A 24383-nucleotide genomic window follows, 5' to 3' on the forward strand; every position below is an offset into this window, starting at 1 on the left:
TTCAAGACGGAAAGTAAGGATTTAAAAAAAAAAGAAAAGACATCTGGATTCGAACGTTCCCAGTGCCACTAACCCACTGTGTGACTTTGGGTATGTTATTTCATTTACTCGGTTCTAATCAGTTCTTATATAAACTGAGGATGGTGAGGCAGCTGCTAAAGCCTCTTTCCTGGGGACATCGAGGTAGCACAGTGGATAGAGGACCAGGCTTGGAGTCAGGAAGACCTGTGTTCAAATGTGATCCCAGTACTTCCCAGCTGTGTGAGCCTGGGCACGTCACTTCACCCCGATTGCCTAGTCCTGGCTGTTCTTCTGTAAGGTCAGGGTTTAAAAAGAGAAAATACAATGAAACTTCTATCATTCTGGTTCTAGAATTGTGTGAATCTAATGGAACTAGATTGTTGCTGAAGTGTCCTTCTATTTTGCCATTAACTTATAAGTATTCGTGTGCAGAGCACATGAAAGTGTTCTGGGGAATTCAGAAGAGATAAAAAGGGTAGTCTCAGCCTTGGAGCTTAGAGTCTAGTTGGTTAGGTCAAAAATACATAGGTGGCTCATTGGCTTGAGAGCCAGACCAAAGATGGGGCATCCTGGGCTCAACTCTGGCCTCAGACCCTTCCCAGCTGTGTGACCCTGGGCAAGTCACTTAACCCCCACTGCCTAGCCCTTAGCACTCTTCTGCCTTGGAACTGAAGCATAATCTCGATCTTAAGACAGCAGGTAAAGATGAAAAAAGCACATTTAGGAAATAACATGACAGAAATTACCCAGTAGTGATATTGTACAAATTGAAGTCAGGTTCTAGGGAGGTAAAGTCAAGCCAACCAACGTTAAGCGATATGTTACAATATGCCAGAGACTGTACTAAGGACAACATGTAAACTGCCTGGTGCATGAGCATCTATGCAGAGTAGATGGACCACAATCCAAGGGAAGAAAACGGCAGCAACGGGAAGGACAAGGAAAGACCTCCTGCACATAGTGGGACCAGAATCCCTTACCTTCTAGTCTTAGAATCAATAATACTAAGTATTGGTTCTAAGACCGAACAGTAGGAACACCTGGGCAATTGAGGTTAAGTGACTTGCACAGGGTCACACAGACAGGAAATGTGAGAGCCAAATTTGAATCTAGGACATCTGTCTCTATATCTGGCACTCCATCCTGGAACTCAGTTTTGGAGAAGATGAGGAGAGAGCATTCCGGCGGTTAGTGTCAGGAACCGGAGACCACTGAGCTGGGCAATGGAGTGATGTTCTCAAGTATCTCTGAACAGGCCAGTCTAGCTGGGATGGGCGATGTCATCAAGATGGAACTCCTTAGAAAAGCAAAAGAAAAACATGACATCACTTACCCACATGTCACATGTATGTATGGGTATAGGATTTGGGGTTTGGGCTTTAAAAGACGGCTCTATAGCAAAAATGAATAATATGGAAATAGGTGTCAAGTGACAACGTTTGCACAACCCAGTGGAATTGCTTGTCAGCTCTTGGAGGGGGGAGGGAAAGAAAATAAATCATGTAAACAGGGGAAAATAGTTTAAAAATAAATAAATAGGGAGCAGTTAAGTGGCTCAGTGGCTTGAGAGCCAGGTCTAGAGAAAGGACATCTTGGGTTCAAATCTGACCTCAGACATTTCCCAGCTGTGTGACCCTGGGCAAGTCACTTGACCCCCATTGCCTTGCCCTTACCACTCTTCTGCCTTGGAGCCAATACACAGTATTGGTTTAAGATGGAAGATAAGGTTTTAAAATTAATAATATTTATTATATTTATAATTATATTTCTAATCAGAAAATTTCCCCTAAATTTGTCTATGCTACATTGATTTATCAGACTTAAACTAGCAAATTATTAGAATTAAACCCAGAATTTTAGTGTGAGTTAAAAATTTAAAAGTACTCAGTAACATATACTTAAACTATATTCCTCTGTATTCTGTTTTATTATACATTAATTTAATTTTGAACCAAAAGATGCTTTGTGACTTCTCTTGAACCAAGCCTGAATTCCTAAAGTGAATGTCTTTTTGCATGTATTGTGTCTTATGGCATTTTGACTACAAGGTGTACAGTTTTGGTTTCCCAAGTGGAAAATTATTAGAGATGGTTTGCTTAAAAAAAGAAAAAAGAGAAGCTTGTGTACTTTACTTACATTGAATTGATTTCCTATCTTGTTTACATATTTATGCATTTCATGATTTCTTGCTAAATGAGCATTCTGTCCTGTATTTTACTAAACATTACTTGAAGGTTATGCTATCAATTTTGGTTTGTTTTCAAAACGAACCCCTTTAGAGGTTTTAACTCTGCACTTGCTCAAAGGGCAAACTTGTTCTTTACACGTTTGAGAATGGAATGTACAACAGTACCAAATTGTCTGAGGTTTCTAAGAATCTTTGAGTCAATAAAATATATTCCAGAACAACAACAAAAAAAGCAGATTAATAGTATAAAAAAACTTGGGAGAGAGAATATTTTACTTAAGAAAATATTTCTAATTAAAAAAAAAATTAAACCCTTACCTTCCATCTTTGATTCCAAGGCAGAAGAATAGTAAGGGCTAGGCAGTGGGGGTCAAGTGACTTGCCCAGGGTCACATAGTTGGGAAGTGTCTGAGGGCAGATTTGAACCCAGGACCTCCCATCTCTAGGCTTGGTTCTCAATCCACTGAACCACTCAGCTGCCCTATCTAATCTTTTAAAATTGATACCTCAAATTTCAAGTAGTTTGAGAGAGGGAAACCAGGAAGACCTGAATTCAGGTTTCATATCTCTGATACATATTAGCAGTATGACTGAAAAAACTGTAACCTTTCAGTGGCCCCAGGTACTATATTGAGACTGTTCGTTGTAGAAAAGGTTCCTAGTCGTCTGGGTATAGGGAGTTCCTAAACCCAGGAATTCCTTATGCCAGTGAATCTATTGGTCCAGAGTCTATCCTGTTCATGTTCCTCTCGTCCTTTAATGCCATCCCTTGTAACAAAGAAGATAAAAGGGGCAAAAAAAGATGAATCAAACTAGCATGCACATGGAAGAAGTCTGATGCTACATCTGCCGGGCTCTGTACCCAGAGTAGCTCACTTCTGGGAAAGGTTGCCCTTTTTCTCAGATTTGCTTGTTTTGGTGTTTTTCATTTTCTGAGACATGCCATATATTGTTTTCCTGGATCTATTCAATCCAGTCAGAATCTATGAGAATAAATTTCTAAAAGTACTTTCTACCTACTTAAGGACAGCAGTCAGACAGCATTCTGGAGACTCCCACTTGGTTTATTCAGACAAGCATTTGTTGCTTTTGTAAAAAATAAATTTTTATTGTTCTCTCGTTTTACATTATTCTTATTTCTTGTATAATTTCCCTCAACTCTCTGAAAACTGCTCTTTACAATAAAGAAAAAAAAAAGCTCAGCAAAATTAACATCAGTGAACAAGCATTTATTATTAAGTGTTTACTGTTGGTCAGGCAGTGTGCTAAGTACAGGGGAAAACAATTACAACAAAAGAAACTATTCTTCATACTTCCAAGGAGCTTATTCTAGTGAAGGAGACAAGAAGAACCTATCTAAATATATACAGCATAAGCATAAAGCAAATAAACACAAAAATGAGCTGTTAAATCCAAGGTAGGAAGGACACTAATAGTTGGGGGGATCAGAGGAGGCTTCATGCAGAAGATAGCTAAAAGAATGAGAAGGATTAGGGGAGCTAGGTGGCTCAGTGGATAGAGCCAGGCCTGGATGGTGGTACTGAGTTCAAATCTAGTCTCCTAGCTTTGTGACCCTGGGTAAGTTATTTAACCCTCAACTGCCCAGCCCTTATTATTCTTCTGCCTTGGAACCATTACTTAGCATTGATTCTTAGACAAACGGTAAGGATTTTAAAAAAGAAAAAAAAGAGGAAGGTATTTCCCAAGGGAGAGGTAAGGTTGGAATGTATTCCAGGCATGTGGGAATTTAACCAGTCATTTAACAAGTATTTAATAAATGCCTTCTCCGTGCCAGGTCCAGTTTTATGTGCCAGAAATGCTAGGACAAAAATTAGGGTCCCAAGTCATGGATCTGTCAGAAGATAAGGTGTGTGTGCAGATACATATGTGCATATATATGTATATATACACATACACATGTATTTGCTGTTATAGGTATGTAAAAAATAAACACATTAGGTGGGAGAAATCACAAAAGATTTCTCCATAGAAAGGGATTCCCAAGAATTGATCATAGCAATTGATTGGGAAAAATACGAACAACACACCTGCCCTAAGAAGGAGTGATCAAAGACAGCACAAAATTAAAATTTTCAGGAGAGGGATATCACTGAAACCTGAAAGGTGGGGTCTAAAATGCTTCCTGAGGAGATAGACTTGGAACTTTAAGATGGGGAGAATTTGAATAGATGGAGTTGCATGGAGAAGGCATTCAGAGGCAACGACATGAGGGGATTTGGTCATGGCAGTGGGTCTGGTGTTTGTGGGTAGGGAATGTGGGAGGGTGGAAGACATACAGTTAAGATATTAGCTTGACTAAACTGGAGGATGAATTTGCCAGTAATAAAAAGGATAATGATGGTGAGCTGGAAAGTCCTGATTGTTTAGATTCTCCTGATGGGGGAAGGACCGCAATTAAAGGGAGTGGTGACCAAGGAGGCGTTTTGGTCAGGAGAATCACATGATTGATTAATGAATGTGGGACAAAGCACAGAGCCCTTGAAGATTCCTGAGTAGGGCAATGAGGATCTTAGTCTGACATTAAGCAGTGTGTAGAATGGATGGGATGAGAGGAGAAAACTGAATTTGAGAGGGCCAGGCAGAAGGATATTATAGTGATTAATGGTCTCAGGTACTAGGATACCATTGAAACAACAAACCTTTCTGCAATTCGGTCAATATTTAATAACTTATTAACAACCCCACCAGCTCAGTCCATATCACACAACACAACATTTAATTACATGGCATTGTATTGCTGACCTTTGTTTTATGTGTATTCAATTTGCCTCCCAAGCCAATCTGTAATAATTCAGACTTTTCACTAATTAAGATTGGCCTCAGTCCATATTTGGTGAAGTTTTGCTGTATTTTTTCCTTTCCTAGATAAGGAGAACATCTGGTCATTTTTCCCTTAAAGGTCTTTTGATGCCTGAAGATTATTATCTACTTATGACTTGTTCTTTGTACCCAGGACCTTTCTCTTCTTAAATCTTTATAGATTAGAGACTGAAAGTTGTTGGCATTGCTTCCTTGGTCAGTTCTTGTACCATGATGATAATAGGAGCTCCTTTTGGCCACCAGACACTTAGAGGAGATCTTTAACCCATACTCGGAGCTCAGATGTACAGTGACTCCTGGCCAGTTCCTTTTGGCAACAGTAAAAGTTCAAGCCTGGAATTGATGCTTTCCTCCTTTCAGTCTCCGCCCTCCTTCCTTCCTCTGTTCTGACCTCATTTGTCATCATGCTTTCTGTTTAAGACTCTTGGTTTTATTTTGTATTACAAAGTACTCCCAGAAAGTACTTTGTGTAACTGTCACCTTCAAGATATCCATCCATAATGGGTCCTTGGCAATTATTTGAATTGAATTAATTTGAGGTCTAAATTCTACAAGCAGATGATCCCTTACTCTAAGGAAGGCAAGTATTCCCTTCTGGTTGGGTAGTATACCAGGATAACTGGGGAGAAAAACTCTACAGGTATTGGGGATAGCACTCCAGCTAGAGTTTCCTAATCTAGGAAACACATGACTGTAGGTGTGGCTCTGGATACTGTGAGTAATATGAGTGTCATCTTTGTTGGGGGTCATTCAGGGTGAGGGAAATTGTTGTCTGTGCTGCCCAAAGCCCATGTTCTGTTTGGGCTTTAACCATAATAGTACATGCTTCTGGATTTAAAGGTTAGACCAAGTTACATTAATATATTCAGAGACTTCCATCTATCACTCTTCTTTTTGTGAAAATTGAGAATTTTAAAAAAATCAGTCCAAGTTAATGACCCCAGTGGAGGGCCAACTTTTGGCTAAAGAGGATTGTTACTTGAGGGAGTATAAATCAATTCTTCATGGAGCACGATTTGGAATTGCACTCAGACTGGAGTTATAAAGCTGTATATTCCTTTATACCCAGCAAAATCATTGTTGAGTCTGTTCCCAAGGAGATCAGGGAAAAAGGAAAAGAACCTCTATGTTCTAAAATATTTATACCAGCTCTCTTTGTGGTGGCAAAGAACTGGAAATTGAGGGGGAAGCCCATCAGTTGGGAACTGGCTGAACAAATTATGGCATATGATTGTGATGGAATACTACTGTGTTCTAAGAAAATGATGAGAAGGCTAATTTTAATAAAACTTGGAAAGAATTACAGCAAAATGAGTAGAACCAAGAGAATTTCATACACAGCTATAGATTTAGTACTTGAAGAATAATTTATTTTAAACCCTCACCTTCCGTATTAGAGTCAATACTGTGATTGGTTTTGAAGCAGAACAGTAAGGGCTAGGCAATGGGGGTTAAGTGACTTGCCCAGCATCACACAGCTAGGATGTGTCTGAGGTCAAATTTGAACCCAGAACCCCCCTGGCTCTAGGCCTGACTCTCAATCCACAGAATCCCCCAGATGTCCCCTGAAGAGTAAAGTTTGAATATTTTCTCCAGAGAGTGAACTGAAAGATGGAAACATGAAAGACATAATTTGTATGAACATGTCTGATTCCTGGATGATACCTTCTGTGATGTATGTGTGATGGAACAGGAACTGGGACACTTGTAGATAAATTTTATTAATTGTTAATAAATTTTATTAATAATAAATAAAAATGTAAAAAAAAATCAATTCATCAGCAAACATTTATGTCAGTCACTAAACATTCATGGACCAGTCATTGTGCCAAGTTCTGGGGATACAAAGAAGGGCAAAAGATAGTCCAATGCCCTCAAATAGCTCATAGTCAAATGGTGGGAGAGCACACATAAAAAAGAAGATACATGAGAGAGGGAGAAGGGCATGATGAAGTCCTGTAGCAGGTGGAAAATGATGAAATGACTACCCTAGGTACTTTCCTTAAATGGAAGATGCTGGAGTAGTTCCCTGCTGTCCACCCTCTACTCTCTGTGTTTTAGAGAGGTAACGTCCCAGGCCAGGGAATTCTGTGTTTCTGTGTGAGCATTTGTGGTAAGTATTTGGGGGTACAAAGAAATACTGAAAATGAATATAGTACCTGTCCTCAAGGAGTTTACTTATCAACAAAGCTGGCAAAAAAAAAATATATATATATATATATACACACACACAAATATATACATAATGATTCCCAGGAGATTTGGAGATAAAAGGATTAATAGCTGAGGTGCTAATATACCAGCAGGGCTTTGTATGCAAAGAGTTTGAGCTGAGCCAGAAAGAAGACACTGAGCTTCTTTACCTATTATTTCATATAATTTATTTAATATTGGAATTAGTTGAACTTTAAATGTTTGGTAGAGTTCACTTATGAATCCATCTGGTCCTAGTGGTTTTTTTTTTTTATTATTTATGGTTTGTCAATTTCTTTTTCTAGAATAGGTTTATTTAAATATTCTATTTTCTCCTTTGATAGTCTAGGCTAGTGATGGTGAATCTTTTAGAGATAGAGTGCTGGGCCCTGGCCCCATTCCAACCCCTTAGACTGAGTGCCATGCCTTGTGTCCTCTACCCCTAAGACTGAGTGCCTTGCCCTGGCTCCAGCCCCTCCCTTTGTCCACCCCACCTTAGCCCAGACAGGGAGGGAGGAAGCACTCCCATTGGGCTTTTGGGTGGAGGGGAGGGGAGTGGCCCCAGTGCTCTGTTCCCCTCCAGCCATGTGCCATGCTGTTAGTTCTGCTCCCCTCAAACCTAACTCCTCTCCAACCAAACCACAGGAATCACCTTCACCACAGACTCAATAGGGTGCCCTTTTCAAAGTACCCTCATACAGCATGAGCCCTGCCCCCAGCACCTTACCCCAGGCAGGGGAGGAAGTGCCCTCATTGGGTTGCCTAGCAGAGGGGCGGGGGAAGTGCGGAATGTTCTCAGGTTCATGGAGAGGGGGAGAGGAACAGCTCTGTCCCAAGTGCTTCTGGCTTTTTAGTAACAAACTGATGGGCAATTGCAGGCATCCCCAGAGAGAAAAAGAGAGAGAGCTCACATGCTATAGATTCACCATCACTGGTCTAGTAGTTTATATTTTTGTAAATATACTTCCATTTCATTTATATTATTAAATTTATTGGCATGTAATTGAGCAAAATATTTTGTTTTTCTCTTTAAAAAAATAATTTTAACTGTTGGCTAATCTATTTTGTTGATTTTTTTCTGCATAAAACTAACTCCTAAACTTAGCTTTTCTTTTTAAAAAACCTTCACTCTTCACCTTAAAATCAATAGTGTTTTGGTTTCAAGGAAGAAGAGTGGTAAGAGCTAGGCAATAGAAATTAGGTCACATAGGAAGTGTCTGAGGCCAAATTTGAACCCAGGACCTCCTGTCTCTAGGCCTAGCTTTCAATCCACTGAGCCACCTGATTGCCTCAATTCAGTGGTTTTCTTGTGTTCAAATATTTCAATCTCTTCTTTAATTTTCAGGACATTTAATTTGGTTCGTTTAGTTGGAGTTTAGTTTAGTTCTTTTTCTAGTTTTTAAAATTGCATTCCCAATTCATTAATCTGTTCTTTCTCTATTTTATTAATACTATATGCATTTAGAGATATAAATTTTCATCTACTGCTTTTGTTATATCCCACAGGTTTTGATATGTTGTCTCATTGTTATTTTCTTTCATGAAATTATTTAATGTATCTTGCAATTCTTTTGAAAAAAAATTTTTTTATATCCTTTGATAACTTGGCTAAAAACTGTAGGCATTATATGCATGTCAATTCCCTGTATATTTTGGATCTCACACTTTTAATTGTAATATTAGATGTATATTCCCCACTCCCACTCTATATTTTCTTTGCATATTATTTCTGCATTGATTTTATTCATGCAATAGTTTTTAAATTTTATTTAGGCAAAATTAGCTACAGGTATCCCTTCCACATCATGAGGATTTAGGGGCATGGCGTCTCCATGATTTGGAAAAATCTGGATAAATTTTTTTGGCTTTAGTGTTTTTTTCTAAACTTTCACTTTTTATTTTAACTTTAAAAAAAGAAATTGTGTTTATTTATTGTATTAAAGATAAAATATTGGTATTATACAATACTGTACATATATCTTATGCATTTCTGAATTTCTAAACTTTTACCATCTCTTCTTCTGGCCTTCAGATATGGTCTGCAGCTTCTGCAAACCCCTCTAGAATACTCACTTAATTTCTTATGCTGACCTGCAATATATCTAAACTACAATGGGGAAAATTGTGATGTATAAAGGTTACCTATATTTTGACTTTATTAATTTTTTCTCTTTCTTCTCATATTTAGTAAAGAATTCTTTTGGTCATAGCTGTGAAAGATAATTGATATTGGTATCTTCTAATTTTATTTTCAGGTTGTTTATCCATTAAAAGTTTATTGTAGGGGGCAGCTGGGTAGTTCAGTGGATTGAGAGCCAGGCCTCGAGATGGAAGGTCCTAGGTTCAAATCTGGCCTCAGACACTTCTCCAGTGTGTGACCCTGGGCAAGTCACTTAACCCCCATCGCCTAGCAGCTAGGCCCTAGCTCTTACCACTCTTCTTCAATACTATGTATTGATTCCAAGATGGAAGGTAAGAGTTTAAAAAAAAGTTAATTGTAGCATGGGGTATAATATACTAGTCTAAACCCATTTTCTTCCAGACATCTTTTCCAAAAGTTCTTGGCAAAAAAGGAGCCCCATATTTTGAAGCTTCTGTTTCTTGTTATTGTAGTCTTGTTCCACTAAGTGAATTTTGTATTTTTTAAGCTGTACTAAATAGTTTTGATGATTATAAATAATAGAAATTGAGGTCTGGCATTGCCCTTCTCAGTCATACTTTTTCTCATTATTTTTTCTTGATATTCTAGAACTAGTTTTTCTAATTAAGGTATTGAGTTCAGAAGATTCCTATGAAAGGACAAACAAGTTAAAAATCTGAGTGGATTGCATCAAACCATTAAACCATTTTTTACATTAAGAGGAACAAGTTGATCAATTTGGCTGGGAGCTGCAGGGCTTAGAAAATGAGAACAGGCACAAGGAATTATCATTATTATTTTTTCCAGTGGAGAAGGAGAGACAGGTAAGGTCTGAAGCATGAGACACTAGGAAGAGGTCTCAATTCGTTTCATCAAGCCTTTATTGATTGCTGGTTTGGTGCTAGGCCTAAGTAAGGCACTGGGAATACAAAGGTTAAAATCAGTCCCTTTTCTCAAGGAGCTTACTTTCCAATGGGGGAAATGCCTTGTTTAGAAAATTAAGTACAAAAAGGTTACAGAATAATTTATGACAAGCACCTGAGGGGCAAAGGGAGTTAGCCTTAGGGTTTCTGTAGGAACTTTGAAGTAAACTAGGGATTCTGTGAAGTGAATACAGGAAGTAGGAGTACACTCCAGGCCGGGTAGACAGCCTGGGTGAAGACTTAGATATGAGATGAGATATTGAGACTGAACTGGAATGTTCTGTGATGGTTCTGGCTAGAGCTAAAGTGCATGGAGGAGAGTTCTATATAGTAAACTGGGAAAGTGAGGCAGAAGCAAGATTGGGAAAGCCTTTAAAAGCCCATCAGCAGGTTACATTTTGTCCTAGAGTCCAGAGCCCCAATGTGGCCTTGGGAAACTGGGCTATGTCAGTGATAGCCTGAGGGCAGTGTATTGGGGTGTGGTGAATGAGCAAGAGGAGGCAGGAGACTATAGGCACAAATTTGACCCACTTTATAATTTTAGCTTTATAGGAAAGTCTTGTTAGTCAGTCAACAAGCATTTATTAAGATATGTATTTATACCAGGCACTGTCTCTGGAGACACTCAGGGAATACAAAGAAAGGCAAAAGACAGCTCATGTTCCCAAGGACACCCCCAGGCCAATGGGGGAGATAACATTCCACAACTATGTAGCTACACACAGGGTAAATTGGAAATAATCAACGGAAGGAAGGCATTGGAATTAAGCAGGGAATAAGAAAGGCTTCTTATAGAAGGTGAGATTTCATCTGGAACTTGAAGGAAGCCAGAAACCAGAGATAAGGAGGGAGAGAGGCATAAAAATAGTGACAATCCTATTTGGGAGATTGAATGTACAGTTCAAATAACAGCAAAGAAAATCACATTATTGGATTGCAGAGTTCCTTTGTGTGGGACCAGAGAGGAGTATAAAAAAGACTGGAAATATTATTAGGAGTCTGGATTATGAAAGTCTTTGATGAACATCAAACAGAAGATTTTTATATTTGATCCTGGAGATGATAGGGAGCTGCTTGAGCTTATTAAATATGTGTGTGTGTGTGTGTGTGTGTGTGTGTGTGTGTGTGTGTGTGTGTGTGTGTGTGTGTGTGTGAGGGAGAGAGACAGACAGACAGAAACAGAGAGGGAGAGAGACAAGAAAGAGAGGGAGAGAGAGAGACACAGAGAGAAACAGATAGAGACAGAGGGAGAGAGAAAGAAACAGAGAGACAGAGGGAGAGAGAGAAAAACAGAGAGAGGAGAGAGACAGAGAGAGAAACAGACAGAGAGAGAGACAGAGGGGGAGAGAGACAGAAAGAGAGAGGGAGAGAGAAACAGAGTCAGAGAGGAACAGAGACAGAGAAACAAAGAGACAGAGAAAGAGAGAGAGAGCTTGCGCTCTAGGAAAATGATTGGCAGCTGAGTAGAGGATGGATTGCAATGTGCAGAGACTTAAGGCAGGCCGATCCATAGGCTATTTCAATAGTCTAGGTGTGAGATGATGAGGACTTACACTAGTTAGGTGACACTGCAGAGGAGAGAAGACATAAATGAGATTATTAAGGTGAAATGAATAGGACTTGGCAACAAATTGGGTATGTAGTGGGGGAAGAATGAGAACTTGAGCCTGACATTTAAGTTCCCACCCTGAATGACTAGGAAGATGGTGGTTTCTTCCAGCTTTAATAGGGAAGTTCAGAAAGAGAAGAGAATTTTGGGAAAAGATGAGTTCAACTTTGGACATGTTGAGTTTAAGATGTGTGGGCCATCTAATGGTTGGAAATGTGAGTTTGGAGATTAAGAGAGAGGTTACAACTCGATTTGAGAATCATTAGCATAGAGATGATAGTTCAATCCCTGGGAGCTGATGAGACCCACAAGGGAAATAACAGAGGGAGAAGTGACAGAGATGCAGAATACTCCTGGTTAGCTAAGACTACTTTGAGGTTAACTTGAATTCTTTCTTGATGTAAGCTTCTTGTGGACAGGGATGATCTTTTATTTTTTGCCTTTGTATCTCCCTCTTGTCTATGCTATTGGAAAAAAAACAAAACCTTACCTTCTGTTTTAGAATTCATAAAAGGGATATATTGAGGCAGAAAGGCAGTGAGGGCTGGGCAATTGGGGTTAAATGATCTACCCAGGGCCACATAGCTAGGAAGTGTCTTGAGGTCAAATTTGAACCCAGATCCTCCTGATTCCAGAAGAGTCCAGTGCTTTATTAACAGTGGTACTTATCTGTCCCTAGTGCTGGGTTTTGAACATAGTAGGTGCTTAGTAAACAAAAATGCTGTCTTTTGCCTTTCATTCTTTCTAAACACCGTATTATTTGTCTTCTGCCAAATAATTGGACAAAGGACATAGTCAGCTTTTAAGCCTTGGAGGGTGGGTGGGACTGGGGGTGAGATGGTTGGAGGTTTGGGGGGTTGGAAGAGGGGAGTGGGTGAGAAGAGGTGCTAGATAGCAAAGCAGTAGGGTTAGAACTTGGTGTCATGAAAATCTAAGTTCTTAAGTTCAGGTCTGGCCCCCGACACCAGTTGTGTGACCCTGAACAAGTTACTTAATTTCTGTTTTCCTAGTTTTCTTATTTTGTAAAATGGATATACCAGCACTTACCTTGCAGAATTGTTCTGAGAATCAAATGCGATATTATAAAGTATTTACACAGTGTCTCCCACGTAGTTGCCATACTTGTATTGAGTTCCCATTCTTAGTGGGGCTGTGCTTGAATTACTTAATGAGTCATCACATAGTTCATGGTTATAATTCTCAGGATAAGCCACATTCTCTTGTAAAAGTAGCCAAATGTAGTTATTTCAAGGCAGTTGCTTGCACAGTAAGGAGAAGGTCTTGGAGTTGGGAAGACTGTTCATATCTGACCTCAGACACTTATTACTTGTATAAGTCACTTAACCTTTGTTTGACTTAATTTCCTTAATTGTAAAATGGGGGTAATAATAGTACCCAAATTGCAGAATTGTTGTGAAGATCAAATGAGAATTTGTACAACTCTTTTTTCATACTTAAGAGAATTATTAGGAAAGAAACTTGCTTCTAGTCACAATTTAGAAACAACTCTAGTTAAAAGTCCTCAAATGGCACTCCATGACACCTGAAGGGTTTCATAGAAATGGGCATAACTTGTAGCTCACCTTTTGAATAACTTTTTACAGGGTTGTCTTAAAACTTTTAAAGTTTATGGTCATGAAAGTGGAAAATTGACCTTACAGTTATTTTTTTTTAAAACTCTTACCTTCTGTCTTGGAATCAATAAGTCAGAAGAACACTAAGGGCTAGGCAATGTGAGTTAAGTGACTTGCCCAGGGTCACACAGCTGGGAAGTGTCTGAGGCCAGATTTGAACCTAGGACCTCCTGTCTCTAGACCTGGTTTTCAATCCACTGAGTTACCCAGCTGCCCCCTGCCTTTTTTGTGTGTGGTTTAAATCTTCCTAGTCTTTTTGTTTGCTTTAGTTTTTAAAATAGTTATTAGTATAATTCAAGAAAGAATTAATGGTGCCATAAATTGCTACATAAATATATATTCTAAAATATTTATAGTAGCTCTCTTTGAGGTGGAAAAGAACTGGAAATTGAGGGAATGCCCTTCAACTGGGGAATGGCTGAACAAGTTGTAGTATGTGATTGTGATGGAATACAACTATACCATAAGAAATGATGGGCAAAAAACAGCGAGGTGGCTCAGTGGATAGAGAGCCAGGCCTGGAGATTCGAGGTTCTGAACTCAAATCTGGCCTCAGAAACTTCCTGGCTGTGCAACCCTGGACAAATTACTTAACTCCAGTTGCCTAGTTTTTACTGCTCTTCTGCCTTGGAACCAACCATTATCGATTCTAAGACAGAAGGTAAGAGGTTTTTTTTTTTTTATTGGTTTGTTTTTTAATGATGGGCAGGTTACTTAAAAAACAAACAAAAACTATGGGAAAACCTCCATGAAGTTGTGAAGAGTGAAACAAGAAGAACCAAGAGAACATTATATATAGCAACAAAAATATTGTTTGAAGAATTTGTGTATGTCCACCTCCAGAGGAAGAAATGATAAATAGAAATAAGCAAGACATAGTTTTATTTTTATAGATATATTTTTGTCCAATAATGCCTTTTCTAATGGGGGGAAGGTAGAGGAGAAGGGGGAGACTCCTGGGCACTTTAATGTAACAAATTAATTAATTGAATTTTAAATAATATTTTACTTTCTCCCAATTACATGTAAAAACATTTTTTGACATTTTCTCCCTCCTTCCTACCCTCCTTTCACTCCCAGACTCCCTTGCCTTCCCTCCCACCAAGGTGTTAAACTAACAGATGTAGATTTTACATGTGCAGTCATGTAAAACATTTTTCCATATTGTCAGTAGTTATTTTGTGGAAGAGACCTCAAACAAAAAGAAGCAGAAGAATGAAAGTGAAATATACTATATTTCAAATGCACTCAGACTTGTCAGTTTGTTCTCTGGAGGCAGGATAGCATTTTTCATTGAGTCTTTGGGATTGGCTTGAATCACTGTATTGCTGAGAATAACTAGGTCACATAGTGGTTCATCAAAAAATATTGCTATTACTCTGTACAATGTTCTAATTCTGCTTATTTCACTTTGCAAATTCACGTAAGGCTTCCCAAGTTTTTCTGAAATCATCCTGCTTGTCATTTCTTATAGCGCAGTAGTATTCCATTATATATTTCCAATATATAAGTCATAGACCGTCAATTTAGCAAATAAATTTAATTAGAAACATTTAAAAAAAAGATATAAGCTTATGGGTCTGTAAATAAATAGTACTGGAGAAATGACATTTTTCATTCTGATGGTTCCTTGTCTCCCAAGACAAGTTCTGCTTAACACATTTGAAATTATTTTGATCAGATCACAGTTGGGGCCCAGCTTCAATACACTTATCTGCTGTGTGACCTTCAACAAGTCACTTAACCTCTAGGATCCTGTGTAAAATGAGAGGCTTAGAGTAGATGGACTGAAAGGTCTGTCTTTGCAACTCTAAACCTCTAGTAAACATGACAGTACTTACGGATCATTGACCTAGGAGGGAAATCTGCTTCTCTTGTCCCTTCATTATAATCACAGTGTCTAGCTTGATAGTTAAACTAGGCAGTTTTCTCTTTTCCTTTCTAGTTTTAAACCCCTTTTCTTAGATTTGCAAAACTAGCCTGGTAGAGATGGAAATGACAAAAGTATTTCAGTATCTTTGCCAAGAAAACCCCAAATAGGATCACAAAGAGCTGGTCATGACTAAAAAATGACTGAAAGAAAAGAAGAGAGAATTTAGTGGCACAGTGGATAGAAAGTGGGGCCTTGATTCAGGAAGACCTGAGTTCAAATTTAGACTCAGATAGCTTCCTAGCTATGTGATCCTGGATGAATCACTTAACCTCTGTTTACCTCATTTTTCTCATCTGTAAAACAGGAATAATGCTGGATCTACTTTACAGGGTGGTTGTGAGGATGAAATGAAATAATAATGGTAAAGCACTTAGCCCAGTACCTGGCACATAGTAAGTGCTATATAAATGGTAGCTAGCTCCAAATATAATCTTACCTTTCCTTGTGGGATGGGGTTCATCTCTGGCCAGTAGAATTCCTTCCTCTATTTTTAGTGATGAATCTAGAAATCCAAATCCCATTCATAGATATTGTGTTCTGAATCAGCTTTTCACTACCCATATCTGCCTTTAGAAAAATATTTATGGCTATTTTTTAACCTCATTTTATAATTTGCCCCAGTATCCGTCTTCCTCCTAGACAGCTATCCTATATTATTTGTTTTTCTGATATCAAAGCCTTTTCTTTAGATAATATATGCTAAATGTTTGTGACCCCTTAAGGTACTACATAAAAATGATGACTTTTATTTATGTCCCTTCTGATTCTAATGTTCTGTGTTTCTTGAATTCTTCATTAAAAATCAAAATAAAACAAACCACATCATAGAGTTCTTCTAGTATATGTTAACATTTGATAACATTTGCTCAAAATTCCAATTTCACCCCATCCTAGGAATTTTTCTACATTATCTAAAAGCAAGATATAGCTTTGGTCATATTTACATGCCTATTGGTTGGCATTGTCTTCTTGTTCAGTTGTGTCTCATTCTTTGTGGCCCCGTGGAATATAGTACACCAATGCTGTCCCTGGGGTTTTATTGGAAAAGATACCAGAGTGGTTTGTTTGTTTCTTTCTTCAGTGGATTAAAACAAACAGAAGTTCAATGATTTGCCCTGGGTAACACAATCAGTAAGTGTCTGAGGCTGAATTTGAACCCAGGTCTCCCTGCCTCCAGACCCAATCCACCCAACCACCTAGCTACCTCTAGAGGTTGTTTACCTTACTCTTATTTTCCCCTTATGTAAGTAGATGATCTCTTCTCAAAGGCAGAGTTTCTGGCAGAATGGTAACTAGGCTTGTGGCTGAAACTTGGAGAATTCCAGTAGTGCTCGGACTCGTTCAATAGTTGGAAATAACTGCGTTCTTAGAACCTCGTTAGACAGACTGATTTGTTAAAATAGGAAACGACCCCAGGCAGAGTCTTTCCTCAGTAGCCCAGTGCACTCTAGACAGCCCCTCCTGGCTAGAGCCTGCCCTACTCTGGGCTTTGGCTTCCTGTGGGATAGGTCTGGTGCCCAGATGCACGGCGTGGGGCCTGGGTGGGGTCTCTTCACCCCCCCCAGCTTTGTTTCCCCAAGGCTAGGAGGGCTTCTCTAGTACCTTCCCCCTCCCCTGCTCCAAAAAAGTGCTGTCAAGACGGACATTGGCTGCTTTTCCTAGACCTGTCCCAGATAGGAGGCTTGCTCATTATAGCTTTGGTATCTGGGCCGCGTCCTTTGAGGGAGCCACAGACGCTTCGCGCGTGGGTCTCGGGGCGCTGTTTGATTCCGTTGACAGCTCCTGGTTTTGTCTTTCTAGGATTGGAACATCACCTGGTACACGGACAATCCGGACTTCACCAAGTGCTTTCAGAACACGGTCCTAGTATGGGTGCCTTGTGTTTACCTGTGGGCTTGCTTTCCATTCTACTTCCTTTACCTCTGTCGGCACAACAGGGGCTACATCCAAATGATACATCTCAACAAAGCCAAAACTGTAAGTCATTGTGATTTGGTTAAGGGTGTATGGGGGGGCAGAAATGAGGTTGAGGTCAGCAGCATACTCTTTTTTTTTTCCTTAAACCCTTTTGTTTTTAGAATCAATATTAAATATTGATTCCAAGGCAGAAAAGCTGTAAGGGCTAGGCAGTTGGGGTAAATGACTTGCCCAGGGTCATACAGCTGGGCAATATCTGAGGTCAGATCTGAACCCAGGTCCTCCCAACTCTAGGACTAGTGCTCTATACACTGTGCTATCTACTTGTTCCTGTAATTTATTTTTGACATATATTTTAGGCTGCTGTCGAAGAAACTCTGCCCTCTACTGACGTTTGGGGAACAGTGCTCTTCCTTGACTTGAAAGTAGTCCAGCCTTTGCTTATTTGAGTATGGATTGCCTGAGGCCCCCAGTCTACATTTTCCTATGGGCTTGCCTCAGTTCAGCCCTGCTCCACTGCGTTATCTCAGCTCCTTTGGGAAATCTAAACCCCTTCCTAGAACAGGCCCTAGAGTCAGGCCTGCGCTCTGCAATGGCAATGACCTAGTCAGATGGTTATCAGGGAGATATGTATGGGCCAACAAATACACCAGCCAAAGGGTATTCCCTGCCACCCAGCAAAGAGAGGTTGTCAGATTTATCGAGATGTCATCACTTATCTCAATCTCTGTCCTCACCTCTTCAGAGGCTGTTCTCTGAAGGAGAGCAAAGGCCTCACCAAGTTCTCTTGGTCCTGTCTGTTTTCAGTATTTAGGCTCACTCCTTTCCTGCTATTTTGAGAAGGAAAGGTAAATCTGCGCCTTCTATGAAAGGAGGAAGTTGAGCTTCCTAATAACACACTTCTATATCTGCCCTTATTTTCCCCTTTGCCCCCTCCTTTTCTCCTTCTCTTTTCTCTTCTGTGAATGTAGATAATAATCCTTTGGTGGGTGACTGGACCCAGATTATCATCTCTACTCCCAGGCCCAAGGGAATGCCTATGGGAAGCAGTGATAGTATCAAATAATGTGTTTCTATTCCAGGCCTTGGGCTTTTTGCTGTGGATAGTCTGCTGGGCAGACCTATTCTACTCTTTCTGGGAAAGAAGTCAGAGCATATATCGGGCTCCAGTGTTTCTAGTCAGCCCTACACTTTTGGGCATAACAATGGCAAGTATGAACTGTCTTGTGTTGGTCCTTGTTGGGGGGAAAATATGATTTTAGGGGAGAAGAGTAATTTTTTCTGACTTGAATAACAAATGTCCCCTCCTACTTTTCTTCCTCAGTCTTTATCCCATTCATTTTCAGACTTATCTACTCTTAGGTAATTGCTTGCCTATAACTGGCATTCCTCCCACCAGGAGAGAAGCTGGGAGGACTGAGAATTGAGCAAATCTACCAGAATAGGATAATTTCATTCATCCATACATCCTGCTATGTGTGCATTAGAATAGTGGGAAAGTCCTGTTTCTAATCCCGTAACCGTTATGTTTTTCCTGGAACCTGAGAAACTTGATTGAATTTATTCCTCAGGGCAGTTGAGCATGATCACAGCAACTGGTAGGTTTTAGAGAAGATTTAATGGAACAGCAAAAATCTGTTACTATCCCCTGGAAACTCTGCTTAATAACCTGGCATTATGGAAGTTTACTTACCCTGCCCCATAGAAATCGTTCTGTCCTTTTGTGAAATGATCGTCACCACTAAGAGGACAAAATGAAATCATTAAAAAAACCCAAACAAATAACAACATTTTGTATTCCAGAAGTAGAGATGTTTGGTAGCCAAAGTTTTGTTTACTGGTAAAAATGTGCTGTTGATCAATACTTGGGAAACGTTGGTGGCTAAGGGGAATGTGTTTTGGTTCTTTTAATCACCCCAGACTCTTATAAGACTCTGAGAAACATGGAATCTTTCTAGTAGTTTCCTCTATGACTGTGTGATTTGTGTTCATTTCTTTTCCAGTTGCTTGCTACATTTTTAATTCAGTGCGAGAGAAGGAAAGGAGTCCAGTCTTCAGGGGTCTTGCTCACTTTTTGGCTTCTTGCCCTTCTATGTGCTGGCATTGTCTTTCGATCCAAAGTCCTTCATGCCTTAAGAGCGGTAAGTGATCTCTCCTGTCCTTGAATATTGTCCCACCCATGAATGGTGCCCGCCTTTCATGTTCTTGGGTATTGCATGGTCTATGGATCTAAATAGCTTCTATGAGCATAGGGACACCATACCTTGTCCTTTGAGGACATAGATCAGCTTGGGAATAGGACTTCCATAGGATGGATTGTGCTTTGTAGATCAACCAGTTAATTATAGACAATAATACATGCCATCATCCCATGTCCTTTAGCATGGGAGCAAGCACAGAGGCAACCTTCTTCCCTGAGTAGGGAAAAGCCTGTCCCACAGTAACCTCTGTGTGATGCATTCTTGTTCTTTTAAAGCCCAAGGGCTTTAAATAGTCATTTAAAAATGCTTTAAGTAGAAAGGGCTAAATCTTAGCTTGCTTTTTTAAAAAAATTGCCAATGTTTTGCCTTTAAAAAAAACTTTTACTTTCTATCTTAGTAACAACTCTAAGAAAGAAGGTAAGGGCTAGGCAAACAGGAGTAAGTGACTTGCCCAGGGTCACACAACTAGAAAGCATCTAAGGGCAGATTTGAACTCAGGTTCTCCTGGTTCCAGGCCTGGTTCTCTATCTTCTGAGCCACCTTGCTGCCCCTAAATTTTGTCTTAACAAAACAGAGTATAGTTCTCTAAAAGAGCTAAGCAGATCTCCATTTAGCTTTCTTTCTGTGAAGTTTTTGGTGTACTTTTGGGATTTAGGGGAATGGACCTGTGACTCTTTGTTATAGAGAATTCCCATGGTGGAAACACCTTCTGCCAAAACAGATTGTCTTTCTGTAATTCTTAGGACCCTGAGAAATGAAGACTTATCTAAGGTAATATAGCTGGTGGAACTTGAACCAAAGTCTTCCTAGCTAGCTTTCTATACATTATATCACCATGTGTTTCCACAAGCAGTTTTCCTTATTCCTCAAACAGACCCACATTTCAGAGCAGTGTTGCTTTTTACCAAGTTTCCAAACTTTACATTGCTGTTCTTACCTGGTAGGTTCATTTTGTGCTAGTGGTGGGAGTAGACATAATGGATTATCCCAGGTGGAGTAGCTAGATGCCACTGGAATGACTTTTATTTTCCCAAGTTGGACATTGTTTGGCTGAGGGGAGTGGGTGGGAAGGGGGGGCAATAAGGATCAGAGTTGGTATGTTCTAGCTGTCTGTCTTGCTACATCTTTTTTTTTTTAAACCTTTACCTTCTGTCTTAGTATCTACAATTCTAAGACAGAAGAGAGACAAGAACTAGACAATCAGAGTTTTGTGGCTTGCCCAGGGTCACACAGCTAGGGAATTTCTGAGGCTAGATTTGAATTTAGGTCTTCCCAATTCCAGGTCTGGCTCTCTATCCACTGTGCTACTTAGCTGCCTCTGCTTTCTACCTATTTTCCCCTCCCTTAACACCTGTAAGAATCAAAGTTCTTAAAGTTGAGTCTTTCTTGTCTTTTTCTCTCGTGTATTCAGAGTGATAAAATTGATATATTTCGTGATGTCACTTTCTACATTTACTTCCTCCTGGTACTGGCTCAGCTGATATTGTCCTGCTTCTCAGACCACTCACCCCTCTTCTCTGAAACCATCAATGATCCCGTAAGTATAAAGGAAAAAGACCAGTGTGTGTTTGTGTGTAAGTCTGAAGAAAAAGGCCTGGGAGGGGAGGGTGAGGAAGGAGGGGTGGTTTCAGTATTCTCTACCCCTGACTCTCAGCCTGAGGCCATGTCAGTCTGGTCAGAACATCATGATTTCTAAGACAATAGTATGGATTGGGGCAGGAGGGAAGCAGCCCCTTCTCTCCTGGGTGAGTTCCAGGGGAACTGCATTGTTAGTGGCCAGCTGTCTGTGAATAGGAGACTTTGTAGTGGAATGGTTTTCTGGCTGCTGAGATACACTTGGGCTTGGCCTGGCTTGACCTGGACTCAAGCCATTAGTTTTGTGTAGAATTGATCATTCGATATGTGGCCAATTTAAATGGAAGAGAGAGAGAAGTCCTCTGGTGCTGAGATTTTTTAAAAAGGAAAAATTCCATCTGAAGTATCTTGGGGGCAGGAGGGCGTAGGGATTTGGAAGCTCTTACTCTTAGAACTCTTATCTGGAGACCTGGCTCTGCTGAGGAAATGAGCCCTTAGAGAGTTCAGTCAGCTCTGTGTGACTGTGTGTGTGTGTGTAAGAATGAGTCACACATGACTGGATAAGAAAGTCTGTATGGTCCAAATACATGGATAAGACAAAAATATATGTTGTTTACCATAAGTTTGTGATTAATGAAGTAATGATGATGGGTTGAAGGAGGTGGGGAGTGGGAGAGGGAAGAGCAGAGGCTTCTGAAATTTCATCCTCTGTCTGGGTAGCTTCAGGATAAATCATTATCTGCCAACTAATTCAGGAAAACCAAAGAGAGGACGGATTTTCTGAGTGCTGACTCCATCGGGGATTAAGATAATAGAGTTCTCGTTTCTTTCCTGAGATGCAATAACAGGACATAAAGTAGAATTTGTGTGGTATTTTTTTTAGTCCTTTCTCTTCTTCCCTCCCTCCACTCGAATCGCCTGCAGCAGACTGATGCCATTAGCTTTTGTGGTATTCTTTTGAAAGAATGGGGTTCTCAGTGCCCAGCCCTGGCGGGCAGAGACTGGAATGTGCAGGATTGGGGAATGTTCCCACTTCCTCTCTGTTCTAGAGAGGCTTCTGGAAATTCTCAGCTTGACCACAGCAGTTAACCTTAAATCTGGTATGAGAGGCAAGTTGTATAGAAAAATGGATTGAGAAAAGGGCTTAGAAGGGAAAGTGCCATTAATTCTGGGAACAGAAGAAAAAAATACAAATCCAAACAGCCTTCTCAGTAATGACGGCAAGCTCTACTGGTGCTAGAGTCTTGTCTCCACGGAAGATTTTGCTCAAGATAGTGTTGATTTTGATCTGAGACACCATCTGTAGAGCTTGAGAGTTTTCATAGCTCAGGTAGATAATACTGTGCCTTGCTTTAATAGTTGCTTTACTGACCTGCCAAGTTGACAAATATTTGTGTAGGCTGGTAGATTTTTGGTATTTAATTTCACAGCTGGCTAAGCATGTTAAGATGAACAAGATCTGTTCAGTTGGCTAGAACATTTTTCCACTTTAGTTTGCCTCTTAAATGGTAGTTTTGCCTCTCGGATGGTAGCTTTGCCACTGGGACCATTGTAATACGGTTAGAAAATAAAAAGGTCCTGCTATATAGAAAGCAAAATCCACATAGCTGATGTCACCTATTAAAACCATTGCCTTGTATTACTAATCATCCTTTCATATTAATTTGTCCCATTTCCCTCCCTAGGCTATGAACTCTGTGAGGGCAGAGACTGGATACCATGTATCCCCTACATGCCTTCTTTATATATTATTATTATTATTTCCAAGTGCAATAACAATAATAGTTGAATTTTTTATTTTAGAAATATTTTGTTATTGGTTGAAAAATGTTTTGACCTTTTATATAGTGCTTTCAGATTTGAATATGTTCCCTTGAACTTCACAACAATTCTGAGACAAGTACTATAGTTATTGTTATATTCATTTTACAGGCAGGGAAAATGAGGCTTTTTAGAGGTTAAGTGACTTGTGCAAGGGTCAGCAGTAAAATTTGAACCCCAGTTTCCCCTAGCTTTCCCCACGATGTCATCCTGCCTTTCATAGTACAGAGTAGGTATTCACTAAATTCTCATTATTAAAAAAAAAACAAACCCAACAACCTTTCCTTCCATCTTAGAATCAGTACTGTGTATTGGTCCTAAGGTAGAAGAGTGGAAAGGGCTAGGCAATGAAAGTGACTTGCCCAGGGTCACACAGCTGGGAAGTGTCTGAGGCTAGATTGGAACCCAAGACCTCCTGTCTCTAAGCCTGGCTCTTAATGCACTGAACCACATAACTTGCCCCCAATTATTATTGGTTTGTATGTAAAGCTAGTTGCTCATTATGGGTATGTACCTAAGACACATTTGAATCCTTCCATATTCCTGATTCAGCTTCTCTCTTGGAAATTATAGACTTTTGTTTGTCTTGAAACAACAAAGACTCAAGATTTCTCAATATCTTTATAGTTTATAAATATGTCTGTTTGTACTCACATTTCCTAGATGCAGATACTAGAGAGGGAAACAATGGCTAAAGGCTCATTTCTGGGGTCCAGACCTACCTTTCTGTAATGTTTGAGTGAAGAAGGATCCTTCCCATTTATGCCCCAAACTTCCTTTAGGACTACTTGTGCAAAATCAGTATCTTGACTCTAGGGGAGACATGTTGCCTATGAACAAGAACACTCGATTCTAGTCCTATTAGTTGCATGTTAGAGTAAATAAATTAACTCCAGCCAGGCCTTATTTTCTTCCTGAGTAAAATGAAGGGACTAGATGCTTTTTATTAAATTTCTGCCCGTACTCTGTGGAACACTGTGTTAGGCACTACGGAGTTTAATAAGACATTCATTCTGCCCTCCTGGAGCTAAGGGTTAGGATATCTTCTGCTTGGCCCCTCTGATTCAAATCCCTCCCTCTTCTTAGCCATCCTTCGAAGATTCAGCTGCCTAAGTGATATTCTTCTTTTAAAACACAAGTTCAAAGATATTTTCTTTTCTCAATCACATGTCATCATAATTTTCAACATACATTTTCTGAAATTATAAGAACCAAATTGTCTCCCTCCCCCTCCTGAAGATGGGAAGCCATTCAGTCTGGGCTATACATATAGTATCATGCATATTGGTCATTGTTGTATGAGCGTACTCATATAAACCTGTTACCTCCAAATAAAACCATAAACTAATGGGGAAAATAGTCTGCCTTCTGATTCCAGCAGTTTTTT

The 24383-nt window shown here is 39.7% G+C and overlaps 1 protein-coding gene across 5 annotated transcripts in view; it reads left to right on the forward strand.

Moving 5' to 3' along the window:
* The window catches only part of ABCC1 (ATP binding cassette subfamily C member 1), a 184071-nt gene that overhangs the window by 49492 nt on the left and 110196 nt on the right, over positions 1–24383 (forward strand). For all 5 annotated transcript variants that reach the window (XM_056806199.1, XM_056806200.1, XM_056806198.1 and 2 more), the window contains exons 2-5: positions 17283–17459; positions 18482–18607; positions 19403–19540; positions 21012–21137. In XM_056806199.1, the coding sequence (XP_056662177.1) occupies positions 17433–17459; positions 18482–18607; positions 19403–19540; positions 21012–21137 (417 nt within the window). In that variant the 5' untranslated portion in view covers positions 17283–17432. The remainder of the gene's footprint in view (positions 1–17282; positions 17460–18481; positions 18608–19402; positions 19541–21011; positions 21138–24383) is intronic.

Source organism: Monodelphis domestica, chromosome 7, assembly GCF_027887165.1.
Source record: "Monodelphis domestica isolate mMonDom1 chromosome 7, mMonDom1.pri, whole genome shotgun sequence".
Classification (NCBI taxonomy): domain Eukaryota; kingdom Metazoa; phylum Chordata; class Mammalia; order Didelphimorphia; family Didelphidae; genus Monodelphis; species Monodelphis domestica.